Source organism: Molothrus aeneus, chromosome 15, assembly GCF_037042795.1.
Source record: "Molothrus aeneus isolate 106 chromosome 15, BPBGC_Maene_1.0, whole genome shotgun sequence".
Classification (NCBI taxonomy): Eukaryota; Metazoa; Chordata; class Aves; order Passeriformes; family Icteridae; genus Molothrus; species Molothrus aeneus.
In genome coordinates this window covers 12,354,862-12,368,699 of record NC_089660.1, presented here as the reverse complement: position 1 = coordinate 12,368,699, position 13,838 = coordinate 12,354,862, and the positions used below count along the sequence as shown (strand labels likewise).

Sequence of the window (13,838 nt, the reverse complement as noted above, 5' to 3'; positions counted from 1 at the left end):
TCCTGTTAAGCTTTTGGTCTGGTCCCAGAGGTACCATTTAAGCAGCTCAGTATGAGCTTAAATTTTTACCTCATAACAGGCAGCATGAGCAAGCACAGCCATTGTGTGCACAAGATGCACTCAAAGCATGGCACTGAGTGTTATACAGTTCGTGTTTTATGGCAAACAGGAGGAGGGCTCTAATTAGGTCAGGCAGGTTGACAATTCCAGGAGCTCTTCATGTTACATTTCAACTGAGCACAGCCCAGCTTTACTACAATACAGCAAGACAAATGATCAGAGATTTACATTAAGTCATGGATTTTTCAATTAAAAGAAAATCTTCCACAACATGAAAGTAATGGATTCCTGAAGTGAATGCTAATGTCAGTTGAGCTACCAATGTCAAGGTTTCAGTTTTTAATACTTCATTTAACAGTGCAGGAAAGCAAAAAAGCCTCCTAGGCTGAAGGTGACTAAAAGCCCTCAACTTCCCCTTGACTTCCACTCTTAGCTTCTCTCCCCACTCTCCTCTATCTATGATTTATCAATGTTTTAAAGCTCAAGGATCACCCTTGCTGTAATGCTAGCAGAATTATTTGCTGGAGTTTGTCTTTTTTTCTGTCAGTATAAGCCTGTTCATGGCAGCTGTACCAAACAAGAATGCACGATCCCTAAAAGCCCAGTCCTGTGACACCTGCCATTCTTGGCTTCCCTTGGCACATTTGTACCTTCAGTCAAAAAAAAGTACCTTAAATCAGTGTCTCCTTTTTTATGTTTTGAGTTTTTGAGTTTGGTGGAACCTTCCATTAATATTCAGACAAATGCCTGTTTCCTCTACAATTTTTTTACTCCATTTACACCCTTCAGACAAGAAAACCTTTAGTTTTTTCTCCACAAGGAGAGACCTCCAGTATAAAATACTTCTAGCAACTTGATCAAAATCTCCCAACACTTCAGGCTGAATACCAAGTGCTCTCTTAATTAAATCACTGAAACTAATCCTCATCCTCAATCTTCAAAGGATCAAGTAATCCAGCAAATACACAAAGATGACATTATGAGAAAACATCTAGCAACTTCTTTCCTTGGACTTAATGTGCATTTTTTGTATATAATTTCCTAGGAATTATGACATCTGTGTAAGCTCATGATGTCAGCATAAATGCAAATAAATTCTACCAGCTAAGCTTTGGGTACTGCACCTCTGTGTAAGGGAGCTGCACAGACACTCAATAACAAAAACACAGGTCCACCTTGGACTTGAATTCAGTATTTGCTTTTGTATGAAGAGAAATAAGAGAATTGCAGGTTCTATGTATAGTACAGTTCAGCTAAATAATTTCCCTAAGACTAGAGAATACGTCATTTTTGAGGCAAGACTGACATTGGGCTTTGTTTTGAAGACAAGACTAGAAAAAAAGAACATTAGATGCATCCCACTGTAATGTAATTTTGGGTTCTATACCTGGTTTGCAAAGGAAATGGACAAATTCTTGAATTTCAAAATTTTATTGCACCAAAGTGTTCCTAATTTTAAATGAAGTTTAACAGATTCTTTCCCCATTGTCAAAGTTCCAGTCTGTACAATGCATGTGAGTTCTGTGATGTCCTCCCACCCAAGTGAGAGAAGTTCTGTTGTTATTCCCTGTCACCATGGCACTGATCACTACAGCAGCTGGCTACAAAGATTTCATGGCAGTTGAAGAGTCCAGAGGACAAGCATTGCTCTTAAAACACTCTTAGTCACAGGACACAAACTTTTAGATAAATGGAGTCAATTTGACTTGGACCTGAAAATGCTCTTCTGAAGATCAACAGCTGCAACACCTAGCCCCAGGATTTAAATTCACATATCCTGAAAATAGATCCTGTAAAATATCAAAATTAAGTGTATAGTGCCATTTCTACTCAGTTCTATAGTGTGTAGGCCACAGAAGTAAAAAGGTCCCTTGGCAGAATTGCTGCCATTGGTACCAAAGCAGCTATAAACAGCAAAATTAATTTAACATAGAATTGTATACACTAGATAAATGCAAAAAAAAAATTAAAAACAAAAATCAAAAAACTCACATGAAATTTGATTTCATTTGTCATCTTAATCTGCAATGCTTAAAATTCCCTGTTCAAAACCTAACTAAGCAGCCTCAGCATATCCAAAATGTGCAACAGGGAACACTTTCCAGAGTTCATGCCTGTAAGGATGTTAACAGGAGTCAAGAACATGCTGTCACCTGTTCCTTCTCAGTAAAACATAGTTTTTCTAAAAATATATAATTTTACATCATTTCTCTAGAGCTCCTACTGATTTGCATTATGTACAGCATCCAAGTTCACCTTGAAGAAGCAGTCTGTTGAAGTCTCCTGGAGCACACAAATTTATGGGTGATTTATTTTCTTGGTGCCAAGAAGACTTCAAATTTTGTTTTTATTACCTGCAATGGAAAAGTGTTAATAAGTTTCAGTTTTTCACTTATTGCTCCCACCACATGAAGTCATTTCTTGTCTCCTGGGGGGCAGAAGGCCCCACTCTGAACCTCACAGGCAAGCCAGGATTTCAGACCCTGGAACAGACACTATAATGAAACTCTCTCCCCTACTCTGCTCCCCTTGGTGTTCTCCCATGTTCTCTCCATCTGTTCCTCCACTCCACCTTTACCTGCAGACCTTTTGCACCTTACCTTGACACCTTCAGTGGTGTAAGGTCCTGCCAGGTAGCAGCTAAAGAACCAGGGTGCAAAGGGGTCTGGCTGAGCCACTTGTACCCCATCACCTGTGCAGGAGACACTTCCTGTCACCTCACCAGCAAGAACATGTGAGTTGGTGGCAGAAGGAAAATGGTTCTGCAGTCTGACCGGGCACAGCACCTATTCCTGCCAGGCTGTAGGGATCTGGGCTGGAAAGCACCCTGGGAGCCCCATTGATGGCAGCCTCCAACATCTGCTGTGAACAAGAGATGCCATTCACCTCCCTCAGGGGCAGCAGACTATGCAAGACACTCATGCCTTCCTTGGTTAAGCTTAAGAGGGACAAAGGCTACATCAATCTCACACTCACCTTCTTTTAAAGGTGTTTTTGGAGGAATATTTTCCTTGCTATCATGCTGGAAAGCTTTGGAAGGATCAAAGCGCTTGATGCCCTGTACTGCACACAGCTGCTCCTGAAGCTGCCTGTTGGTCTGCTTCTCCTTGGCCAGCAATGCACGCAGCTTGGACACATCCTAGTCAAACAAGACTTGCATGTTAGATGAAGAACAGGAGAAGATTCTGCATCATTTACTGAGGGAGCCATTTTGCCTAATGCTAAACATATAGACAATTATTGGTGGCATTAAAACACAACCCAAACATGCAGGTGTGTAGAGAAACCTGCATGTACAGGTACTGTGTAACACCAACAAGCAGTATGGCAGTCTGAAACTTTCAGCAGATAGTTGATTAAGTCTAGGACCCCAAAAAAAGGTAAGAAAAGCCAACCAAGCTAAGAGTAAAGGTACTTATTTGTACAGCTGATCCCTCTGTATGTTGTAAATTCAGTCAAAAATAAAACTCTTGGCATTTCTGGAGTCTGGGGGTTTATTGTAATCTGTTTCATGCAGGGAATTTAAAAACTAAGAAATAAGTAGCTTGAAGGACTAGTCTATAAATATTTAGAGTAATTAACAAAGGCATCAAGCACATGAGTAACATGCAGATTTCTAATTTTTCATTCCACAAACCTGCTTCAGGTGGACATTGTCTTCCTTCAGCTTCATAACATGCTTGATTTTTTGCTTCATGTTCTGGTGGCCAAGTAGTTTAGCATATGCATCACTCAGTTTATTCAGTTGTTCTTGGGCTGCCCCATGCTCCTCTAGGAGAGCATTCTTCTCTGCTTCAAAAGCATCTAGTTGTTGCTGAAATACATTTGAACACCTTAAAAACCTTTCAACTAAGCATAACTTTTTACTGAACTGAAATCTACCAAGGAAGATTAGTTTGGGAAAGGGAATAGCTGGCTCATTGGATAGGAACTTCAGAAACCACTGAAGAATAAATGCCTTTGAATGGGAAGCAGCATATTGACTTGCCAAGACTAGAACTTGAGCCAAGTTTAAAAGTCTTCTGTCAACAAATACTAACAAACAGCTACTTCACAACACACCTGAAAAGGCTTAACTTTGTTATGTAAATCTTCATACAGTTTACGCCAGGTCTGGATCTCTTGCTTTAAGCTAGAGGTCACATCTTCACTTACGGTTTTCCTAAAATGCAAGAAGCAGAGTTTTGTTATGTTCTTGGTTAGCTCTAAGCACTTCTTCCCAACAAAACTTGGCTGTGCCATCACATGCAGTTTAAGTTTGAGAAAGTCACCTTGATCTTTCTGCTTCAAGTTCTCTTTTCAGATCTTGAGTTTGCTCCTCAAGTTTTTCCTGAAGTTTAGTCATTTGTGCAAGGCAAGACTCTTTTGTTCTCTCTGTTTCTGCTTCTTTTAGTGCAAGCTTGGTCTGGACTTCTAAAAGCATCCTGAGGAAGATAGCATAATTTCTTAATGAGCCTTGGATTTTTACTTTTTTTCCACTACACCAAATCTAAAACCCACAAGTAACCATGGTTAAAAAGCTATCAGTAGAACTGAAATAAAGGTTTGCATAAAAAGTGCCACAAAGAAAACAGAAGTACAGAAGGCAATTAAGTTTGAGATGAACAACATTTTTACCTTTTCCTATAAGGATGCAAGCAGTCCTTTTGAAGCAAAGATCATGTTGCTCATTTAAGGTTGTTCAAGCCAACAGTTTTTAGCAGGGATGGTTTAGTAGTTAAGCTTTTCATGGAGAGATTTCCTCATGCAGGAACTTATCAAGACTGTTCAGTGTGGATGTATGCAAGACTTGAAAAACCCTACACCTAAAAGCACTGACCCCTCTTCAGCCCCAGCTGTTTGCTTCATCCCTTCCCTGCCACCTCAGCCAGGAAACAGCTCTTCAGTTTTTCTTTCACCAGCTCTAATGAAAACTAGAGACATTAAGCCGGTGGGAGGAAACAAAGGGCAGCATCTTAACAGCACAGAACCATAGAGAACAGGGATCATTAAATTGCTGTTGGACAGTCAGAACCATATCCTCAGCTACCAGCCTAGCACAACTACTTGGGTGTTGTTTCTCATCAGCTGCACTGTGATGCCTCATATTAGGCAGAGAAAGGACCTCAGTTTATATCATCACAGTGCAGCATCTCATGGATGATGAATTGGCATGTGCTTGTGAGCAGAATTTGAGGTGACATCATTCAGACTGGAGTGGCAGAGAGTGAGCTGTGCATTAAGTATTGGCTTGTCACCCCTGGGGATCTCATTTGCAGAACAGCCCCTGTAAATGATATTTCTGGAACAGACAATATTCCTACATATTTCATTTAAGTATTTTCCTTTTCCTCTATGTTCTATGAATAAACAAGAGTCAAAATAACTGATTGGACAGACCAGTTTCCTAATGCATATAAACTTAAGGAATTTTGTCTATCAGTATTTTCAACCTTCTGCACTGGGAAAAGCAAGAAACCTCAGTTTACAGAAAATACTGATCTGACCTTTAAGAGCATCACATGAGGTTCTAGTTAGAAAGGCAAGCCTCAGTTTGCATTTTAGCTTAAGAATAAGTCTGTGTAGTACCTTGCATACTCTTCATTTGCTTTGTTTTTAGTGTATTCTGCTTCTTGAAGCAACTGCAGATTCTCTTGGCCTGCTTTTTTCAGGCTGGCAACTTCTTCTCGCAGAGAGGAATTCTCCAGTTTTAAACTGCAAATTTCTTCAGCTGATGTTTTCTTGTAGCTGGTATCACAGTACAAATGAGGAAGACCTTGTTACTTCAGGCAAAATACAGATGGAAATGTTCACACCTTACAAGAGCAATACAAGCTTGTGCTAGCATGTATCAAAGATTTTATAACCTGAAGATATGGCAGTGTACAGGCACTGATAAATCCAAAGGTAAGAAAGAAACCACAACACAGCTCCCTAAAGCCATAAGCAGTAACACTCTGACAAACTCTGTGATACAGATATTGCTATATTTTGTAGGTCTTTTAAAACACGAAGGACCTAATCTCTCTGAAACTTATTTTAAACAGTAAAGCACCTACTGTCCGTAGTTGGCATTGGCAAATATCCCACAGGATTCCTCATGGGTAATACATACCTAGTAATAACAGTATCACTTTTTATATACTTTCTATACCTGAATATTTTAAGGTAAAAGAATTGCAGTAACTGTAGGAAACTACTTTCAATTCAGTGCAAGTTTTGAGTCTATATATGTCTTTTTGCAAGATATTTCAATGCCAAGAACACCATCACTAGTTACAAATCTCTTTGTGATTCAAGACCACTGAACTCCTCCAAGTGGTTACAATTTGGAAGAAGAAATATCCAACTTCTTGAACTAGATAGCAATACTGTGTCACTATACTAGCCTAGTACAAGAAATAAATTCTTAATGCCACCAAACACCATCACAAAATCCTCTGCTCAAATGCCATGCCAACACTTACATGTGGCACATAAATGAACAGTACATTTTATTGTCATCTTAGACATAATGCTTGTCTTATACATTAATAAAACTTAAATACCTTTCAAAGTCAGCAGTAATCTTGCCAAGTTCCTGCAGTGTATTGCTGTGCTCTTCTTGGATTTTCAATACTGCACTGCTATGCACTGCCTTGATTTGTTCCAACTCTGCATTCTTCCTGCAATAAAAATTCAGCATTGCACTCTGGAGAGAAGCACGTGTGAACACATCCCCAAATGCTGCTATCAGTTACAGCAAGCTTCAAGCAGCAGCAATAAATTAATTGTGACAAGCCAGTAACTTCTCACATACTAAAGCACATTCTTCATAACAGGTATTGCTAAGGATTTCCCCCTCCTCTTACTTTCCAAGGGAGCTATAGAATAGACTGAAGACCTAATAAACTTAAACAAGAAACAACTGGCTCAAAAACATTTTTGTCATAGCCTTCTCCAGGACAGAAATAGCCAGTACAACATGCACATATCTTATCCAGCACAGCAAAGTCAGAGCACTACAATACCAGCCTTTCAAGCAAATCCTAACTGGCTTTTTTGTTTTAAATTACAACAAGGTAAAACTGACTCAAATTACTATTGATACTGACTCAAGTTACTAGTGCTAGTGATTAGATCTCATTAGTATCGGTAATCAACAATCAGCAAGAAATAACTTGATATCTGCTCAGGTCTCTAAAACCAGAATTGGGCTCAGAAGCTCTTCTTACACTACTAATTTAACATTTTTCCTTTCAAAGCTTGAATCAGAAAGTTTCTTTCACAAACCCTTTCAACTCTTCTTCCATCTGTGTCAGTTCAAGACCTTGAGATTTGATTTCTTGTTCCAGTCGCTTGACCAACTTTTCAGCTTTCTTTTCCTTTGCATGCAATTTATTCAGCTCCTTCATGGTACCATTCAGCTCTTGTTCCAGCAGATGTCTCTCACTTGTTACTTCATCTTCAAACTCTAGTAACTTCTGCTGCATTGATGCAGATGACTCCTGCATGCCAGAATACCACAGATTTTAAAACTACCAGTACTTCCTGGGTAGTTCAGAGTTAATTTGCAGTGTTTAAGTTGCAAATGTATGTGAAGAACCAAAAGCCCCATCCCACCAGGAATGGTTCTTAGACCTATTAGATCACACAAGCTTCTGCAGGCCACAGTACCCACTTGGCCATATTAATTATAACCTAATCTGTGGAATGCACATCTCATGTGCAAACAACAATTTTTAGTGCCAGTCCTTGGGATTACAATCTATTTTTAGACTAATTCATAGCCTGTATTTACCTTCTCTTGCTGCAGCTGAGAGATGACCTCCTCATGTTTCTGAAGCAGTTTCTGGTGTTCTTGTTCCACCAAATCAATTTTTTTTTTCAGGTCTTCTATTTCAGCATTCATACTCAGGAACTGTCCTTTGGCCTCAGCTGACTCCTTCTCTGCATAGAAAAATGGTCAATAGAAAAGGGAATTTGTTCTATCTTCAAATAGCTACAACATATTAATCATAATACTTGCATTCTATCTTTGTTTTTCCCTTGCCTAGTTAGGGAAACAAATCCATACCTATTACCCATCTGGGACCTCCTCAAAATTGGCTCAGGGTAACCATTTAACAATCATTTTAACAGCAGGAGTGTTTGGACCAAGCAATTAGCCTCCACCAGAAGAGCAGGGAAAAGCAACTCCATGAGTTCGCCAAAGCTTCTTCCACAAGCTAGCACACAGAAGGCAGCTGGTACAGAAAGTGAGTACATGTCTCAGATTGCAGAGTTGCTAGAGTTGGGAGGGAAGGAGTAAGGAGGTGAAGAAGGATCCTTGCCACATTCCCAACACCTCAGTGAATCTGTGAACAAGCTGCTAGCAGTGAATTCACACAATATTATACTGCTTCTCAGTGAAGAGTAAGGAACAAGATCTTCTTAGTGTTCACCTTCCAGATTAAAGCCACTCCTACAATTTTCACTGTATATTATGCACCTAAGTCACCCTCCATGGACACACCAATTCAGACTTAAAAGATGTCAGATGTGATTTTCCTGCTGTTAAAAACATGCCTTGGTGTTTCTAGTTGGAGCTCAGAGACTTGACTTCTCATTTAGAACAAACCAGTCTAAACAGACATTTCAGAAAACACCTATTTGAGGTGCTTTAACACATGTGAGCAATCCCACATATGGAACAGTGTACAAGAACTAACAATCACCTTTCTCTTTTTGAAGCAATTGACACCTCTCATTAAGTTCTCTCATCAGTTTACATGACTCTTCCTCTTTTGCTTTGAGGGTATTCCTCAGGATCTCAATATCTTGGTCTTTCTTACTCAGTGTCTCCTCCATCTGGGCAACTTCTAGTTTGTATTTCTCTGCTGTTTCTGCAACACTACTGTAGAAGAAAATTCAAGCACTCGTTACCACTAAATTTTGTTTGTAAGCTTACACATCAACACAAAGGAAAATGTTTAGGACTGTTGGTTTTCAAGAGGAAAACTGCCTTCCTGAAAACAATTTGTTGTTACCTGAGCTCTGTAATATATTCCAAGAGTTTTTCAATGTCAGACTTTTCTTCAACTTTCTCTCTCTCAGTAGCAGACCTAAAACCAGACAGCTTTTATGACAGATGTATTTAAAAAAAAACTCCAGAGTTAAGTAGTAAGACATACTTTTCCTCTCCCAGTTTGGCTGAAAAACTGATATTGGCTCTAAGAGGTGATTCTACCCTTTTTCATCCCTGTTCCAGATAGTCTTCTCATTGTAGTAAAGATGGTAAGCCACATTTTGCCACAAGCAATACACCACAAACATAATAATGCATTAACATAATGCAGCTTTAGCAAATCAGCATCTCTTCCCTTTGTGACCTGCACTACCTGCATTATTCCCTTGGTGTATTTTCACAGCCAAGTTTGTGCTGCAGTGCCAGTTGTGCCAACCTGACACTGAACATGGCTTGGAAGTTCATCCCAGGTCACCATCCTCAGCAAAAGGCTGCATGTTAGTGCACTGTTCCTGTGCAGCACACAACATTTTTTGGGCAGAATAGAAAGAGTGGGTTGTATCTCAGCACGATCTACCTAGAGCTGCTGAAACCAAGAGATTCTGCAGTTGCCTTTCTTCAGAGCACGTGTCTGCACCAAAGCAGCTCTGAAGGCACCGCAATAGCTCTTCAGTGCACTTCTCTGGAGAACATGAATGTGCTCATCAAATCCAAGCCAAATGCCTGCTGAATTAGGATTTCAGCTCCTGCTCTAAATGCTTTTCTAATCTTGCTTATTGCTGACTTAGTAGTCTAAAGGCCAGAAATATCCCATCCATACAAATGTCCTCCTCACATCTGAACAACAATTCTTTCCTGATGATGTGTCTTTCCTCCCCACCCATATCACACTGGAAGACAAAGGCTTGACATGATACAGTTGGTATTTTGAAAAATGGCTAGATACACTAGAGAAACAATGTTTCTAATGGTAAATTTACCAAACCACAGCAGTTGTTTGAATTTCATTCCACTGTATTTATTCCAAACACTGCTAATGTCTGCTCCTTCTCAGTACGGAGACAGCCTTAATTTTGGTTACTACAAAGGATAGTCATGGAAACACAACCAAGTCCTATCATATCATATCATATCATCTAATACCCCTTGTAGTACTTACAATTTTTCTTGTAACTGTGCTACTTTTCCTTTTGAATGCTCTAGATTCCTTTGCACTTCCTGCAGCTTCATTTCCATGTTTTCCTGCTTTGCCAATGCACTCTGAAAAAAACCAAACAAAATACACCATATTAACATTAAAATGACATTTAGTAAATAAAGATATTGTGGGAAACAGCAGTGAAATAAAATTTAATCATCACTCCTGTTTAATGGTAGCAACCAGCTACTATGCTAAATGTGATGCCAAGTATCCCTTTGTAAAGATATCAGCCACTTGTTAAACAACAACAGCCACCAAGAGCTTCAAGCTCAGCTGAGGATCACTGGCTTTATTCCTGAGCAGCTCAGAATTACAGTCCTGTACAAATGGTCATACCTTTTCCTTGGCATCCCTCATGTTTCTGAGCTTCATCAACTCCATGCACAAGCTGCTCATTTTCTTCTGCACACCATCTTCGGACAGCTTGTTAGAAAAAGAAGATAAAACCACTCAGTGTAATGCCTTTGTACAAATTGCTGTTCACATAACCCTTTGCAAGTGTTCCCCTCCCGCTCTGTGTTTAGACAGGAGGGCACAGGATCCCAAACCAGACAGGCTTACATCAAAACACCTGCTGATCACCAAGTAAAGCTTCCTCTTGCACAGGAAGCTCAATAACAGCAAAGGCAAAGCAAAGATGCACTTATTTGTCTGAATACCTTTGACTTAAGTAACTCATTGCTTCTTGTTAACTCCAGCAGCTGTTTCTTCAGGCATGCAACATTTGCTGAGAGAGAGGTTTTCTCCTGAACTGCAGCACTCAGCTTTGCTTCCATCTTTACAAGATCTTCATCCAGAGCACGAAGTTTTTTGTCCTGCTCTCCACGTTCTCTCACTAATGCACGAATCTAAAACATGAGGTATTTTCTTTATTTCCTACTATCATTAGTTTAGCCAAGTAAACCACAGGCACAGGTATCCAAACTGTGTTTACTTTCATTGAGAATATGTATCTGCAACTCTCATTCACAGGAAGGAAGTAACACAATTACCACAATTCTCCATTATTACACACCATACAATGGGAACATTTAATCTTAGTTTATGCTTCCAAGCCAGTACAAAATGTTAAAATTAGAATTGTCTTAGCTTTAATGGGCAACAGAAGCCAACTTTCCTTTTTGGCTGTGAGAGACAAAAAGGCAGAATGTGACATTTGAGACACAAGGCACCAATTACCACACTGAAGTCTACTGATACAGTTCAGAGTGCCTGTTCAGCATTAAAGTATGACAATTAGTGAGCAAAACATTTCAGCTAGGGATTGCTCAATAAAACAGAACTTTTTTGGGGTAGCCAACAGAGGACCTTGTTCTGCTTTTGAGAAGAGTGACAGAATAGTAATTCACAATCAGCAGAATTAAAGCAATTCCATGAGCTTTGTACACCCATAATATCTGATAATCTTTATTTTGCACAGAGCTCTTTGTAAACTACTTGTGCATTGTCTGATGCAAAACAGGCCAATTCTATCAGCTGGTATTTTTTATTATTGTAAGGGGGAGGAGACATGACAGGATTTCACTCACACAATTGATTCATACCTCCTTCTCCAGTGCCTTCTGTTTCTTTTTCTCTTTCATAAGGAGAAGATCTTTTTTAGTCTTCACAATCCCATTAGCCGGCTTTGGAAGAGAGATGTGTTAGAAATCTCTAACTTCATAGTAGCTGAACACAATTAAATACAAGAATTTGCAGAATTTCATCCTACATCATCAATAGTCATGAATAATTAGCACGTCAGGGCTATCATTTCTCAGCCTGTTAAGCTATTAATCTTGAAATCCATATGCCTGCATAGGACATTCAGAACCTGCACATGCAGTACCCTGTTCCTTTCACCACCAGGTTTACACTCTGCCTTGCCCAGCCCCTGAGAGCAGGAACACCATCTCCTTAAAAAGGAGTGACACCATACTTACATGGTGAGCAAGAGGAAAAGAACAAGAGTGTACACCAAAAATAACAAGCTGCTCTCTAGTCCCAAGGATGCAGCAATTTTATTTTTCCTGCTTAGGTCTTAAGGAGCACAGATAAAACAATATGTTCCACAGTTCACTTGGGTAGATTAATGACAGTTTTATGAAGAGGCTGCATTGTTTAAGCACTCAGAGATTTAGCTGGGATGTAACAGCTACAGACACCACAGCAGAGTCTTACTGTTGATCCAAGAGATGTGAGTCTCCTTGCAGTTACTGGGGTGGGTGCACTCTTCTCACTGCTCAGATTGGTCTCACCTGCAGAAGGAAGTAGAAGGGAATGATGAAGGAAAAGGGTGTGCATATACACAGTGAGGCAAATGCAACAAAACTACACGAGGTTAATTGTGTACAAAAGACAACATTCCACCTGTTTGTTAGACTATCAACTTCCCAACTCAATACCAGCTACTATTTTATTGCAATCAGTGAGTTCAATATTGCTCATCTGGGTACTTGACCAAGTTAAGAGACTACCAGGTGATAGCTTTGATATTTCCACTTCTGCCAAGATTCCCTGCCATGATCCAGATCCACAATGTCAGTTTTGAACTGAGGAATGCTTTAGATATTAAATAGGCATGAAAATATCTCAACCCTAGGTTAATAAGTAGTTTATTAGACCTCCAGAGCCCCCCCCTAATTAGCAGAAGTCCCATATAAAGCTCTTTTTGGAAGATTTCAATAGATGTTTTTACAGCTGCTCCTTTGAGCTGGAAGGCAGGCAGTGAGTCTCTGCAACAGAAACCAATTTCTGAGCAGCAGAGCAGTAACAGCACTAACAATTGCAGCATCTCAAGATATCTTATCGTTGTGTTCTGTGCAATTTTTACTTACTCCTCTGTTTCCTAACCCCTTGGCATGCTTCAGAGGACAGCAAACTTCCCACTCCACCTGATGGCTTAGTGTTACGGGATCCTTGCAGGGGAGTACGCGCTAAAAACGAGATTTTCAGAACAGCAGAGAACAATGAAGGCAAACGACAGGGTTTTTTAGCTTCGATGAGACTGATAACATATCTAGGGTTAATCAACAGCCAAAATCTCACTGTGAGAGACTCGTACATCAGCAAACGCTCTGGCTAGCAGTGCCTCAGCCATGACAAGCTCTGCATGCTCCTCTTACAGCGCTGTACTACAGAGCCAGAGGCCAGCAAGGCTTGGCACCGCTTTAGTTACTACGGACATTATACCCGTTCACGGCTGTATTCGGCATGCCGGGGCTAGGCACGAAGTCGGCACCTTCTGCCTTAGAAGGGGACCCCTGTGAGAACTCAGACAGCTCTGAGGCACCGCGTTCTGGGCTGCTGCACGCAGGAAAGGATGCCCTGAGGCCGGTCCCGGCCCTCTGTCCCCGCCGAAGGGCTCCCCGCTCCCGCCGTGCCCTCCCCTCACGTACCAGTGCTGCCATCGCGGTGCAGGGGGCGGCTGAGCGGCGCGCGCGCGGAGGCCATGACGGCGCTGAGACCCCGCGGCCCGGCATTCAAAGGGGCCAACGGCCGCGGCGCGCGCCGAGCAGCCAATCAGCTGCCGCCGCCCCGCCCGCCTCGGCCAATCGGGGCGCCCGGCGCCGGGCACGCGCGCTGCGGGCCTGCCGGGGGGCGTGGCTGGCGGTGCGCGTGCGCGGGGCGGGC

At 41.0% G+C, this 13,838-nt stretch overlaps 1 protein-coding gene across 1 annotated transcript; it reads right to left on the bottom strand.

Annotated features, from left to right (window-relative positions):
• Positions 1 to 2,343: 2,343 nt before the first annotated feature.
• HMMR (hyaluronan mediated motility receptor) lies at positions 2,344 to 13,658 on the bottom strand. Its single transcript, XM_066560208.1, has 18 exons — positions 13,604 to 13,658; positions 13,043 to 13,141; positions 12,387 to 12,463; positions 11,771 to 11,851; positions 10,886 to 11,074; positions 10,563 to 10,649; positions 10,185 to 10,285; positions 9,048 to 9,122; positions 8,736 to 8,914; positions 7,820 to 7,968; positions 7,312 to 7,526; positions 6,588 to 6,704; positions 5,629 to 5,787; positions 4,332 to 4,484; positions 4,123 to 4,222; positions 3,698 to 3,874; positions 3,037 to 3,199; positions 2,344 to 2,414 (listed from the first exon to the last, which is right to left on the bottom strand). The coding sequence occupies exons 1-18, from the start codon at positions 13,656 to 13,658 to the stop codon at positions 2,395 to 2,397; spliced, it is 2,196 nt and encodes a 731-aa protein (XP_066416305.1). The 3' UTR covers positions 2,344 to 2,394.
• Positions 13,659 to 13,838: the final 180 nt, after the last annotated feature.

Excerpts from the sequence above, each read along its gene's own strand:
- HMMR (XM_066560208.1), bottom strand. The coding sequence starts at position 13,658 with ATGGCCTCCGCGCGCGCGCCGCTCAGCCGCCCCCTGCACCGCGATGGC. Across the intron at positions 10,650-10,885 it reads ATGAGTTACTTAAGTCAAAG|CTGTCCGAAGATGGTGTGCA; the intron begins GTATTCAGACAA and ends TTTTCTAACAAG. Across the intron at positions 4,485-5,628 it reads GCAAATGAAGAGTATGCAAG|GATGCTTTTAGAAGTCCAGA; the intron begins GTACTACACAGA and ends TATCTTCCTCAG.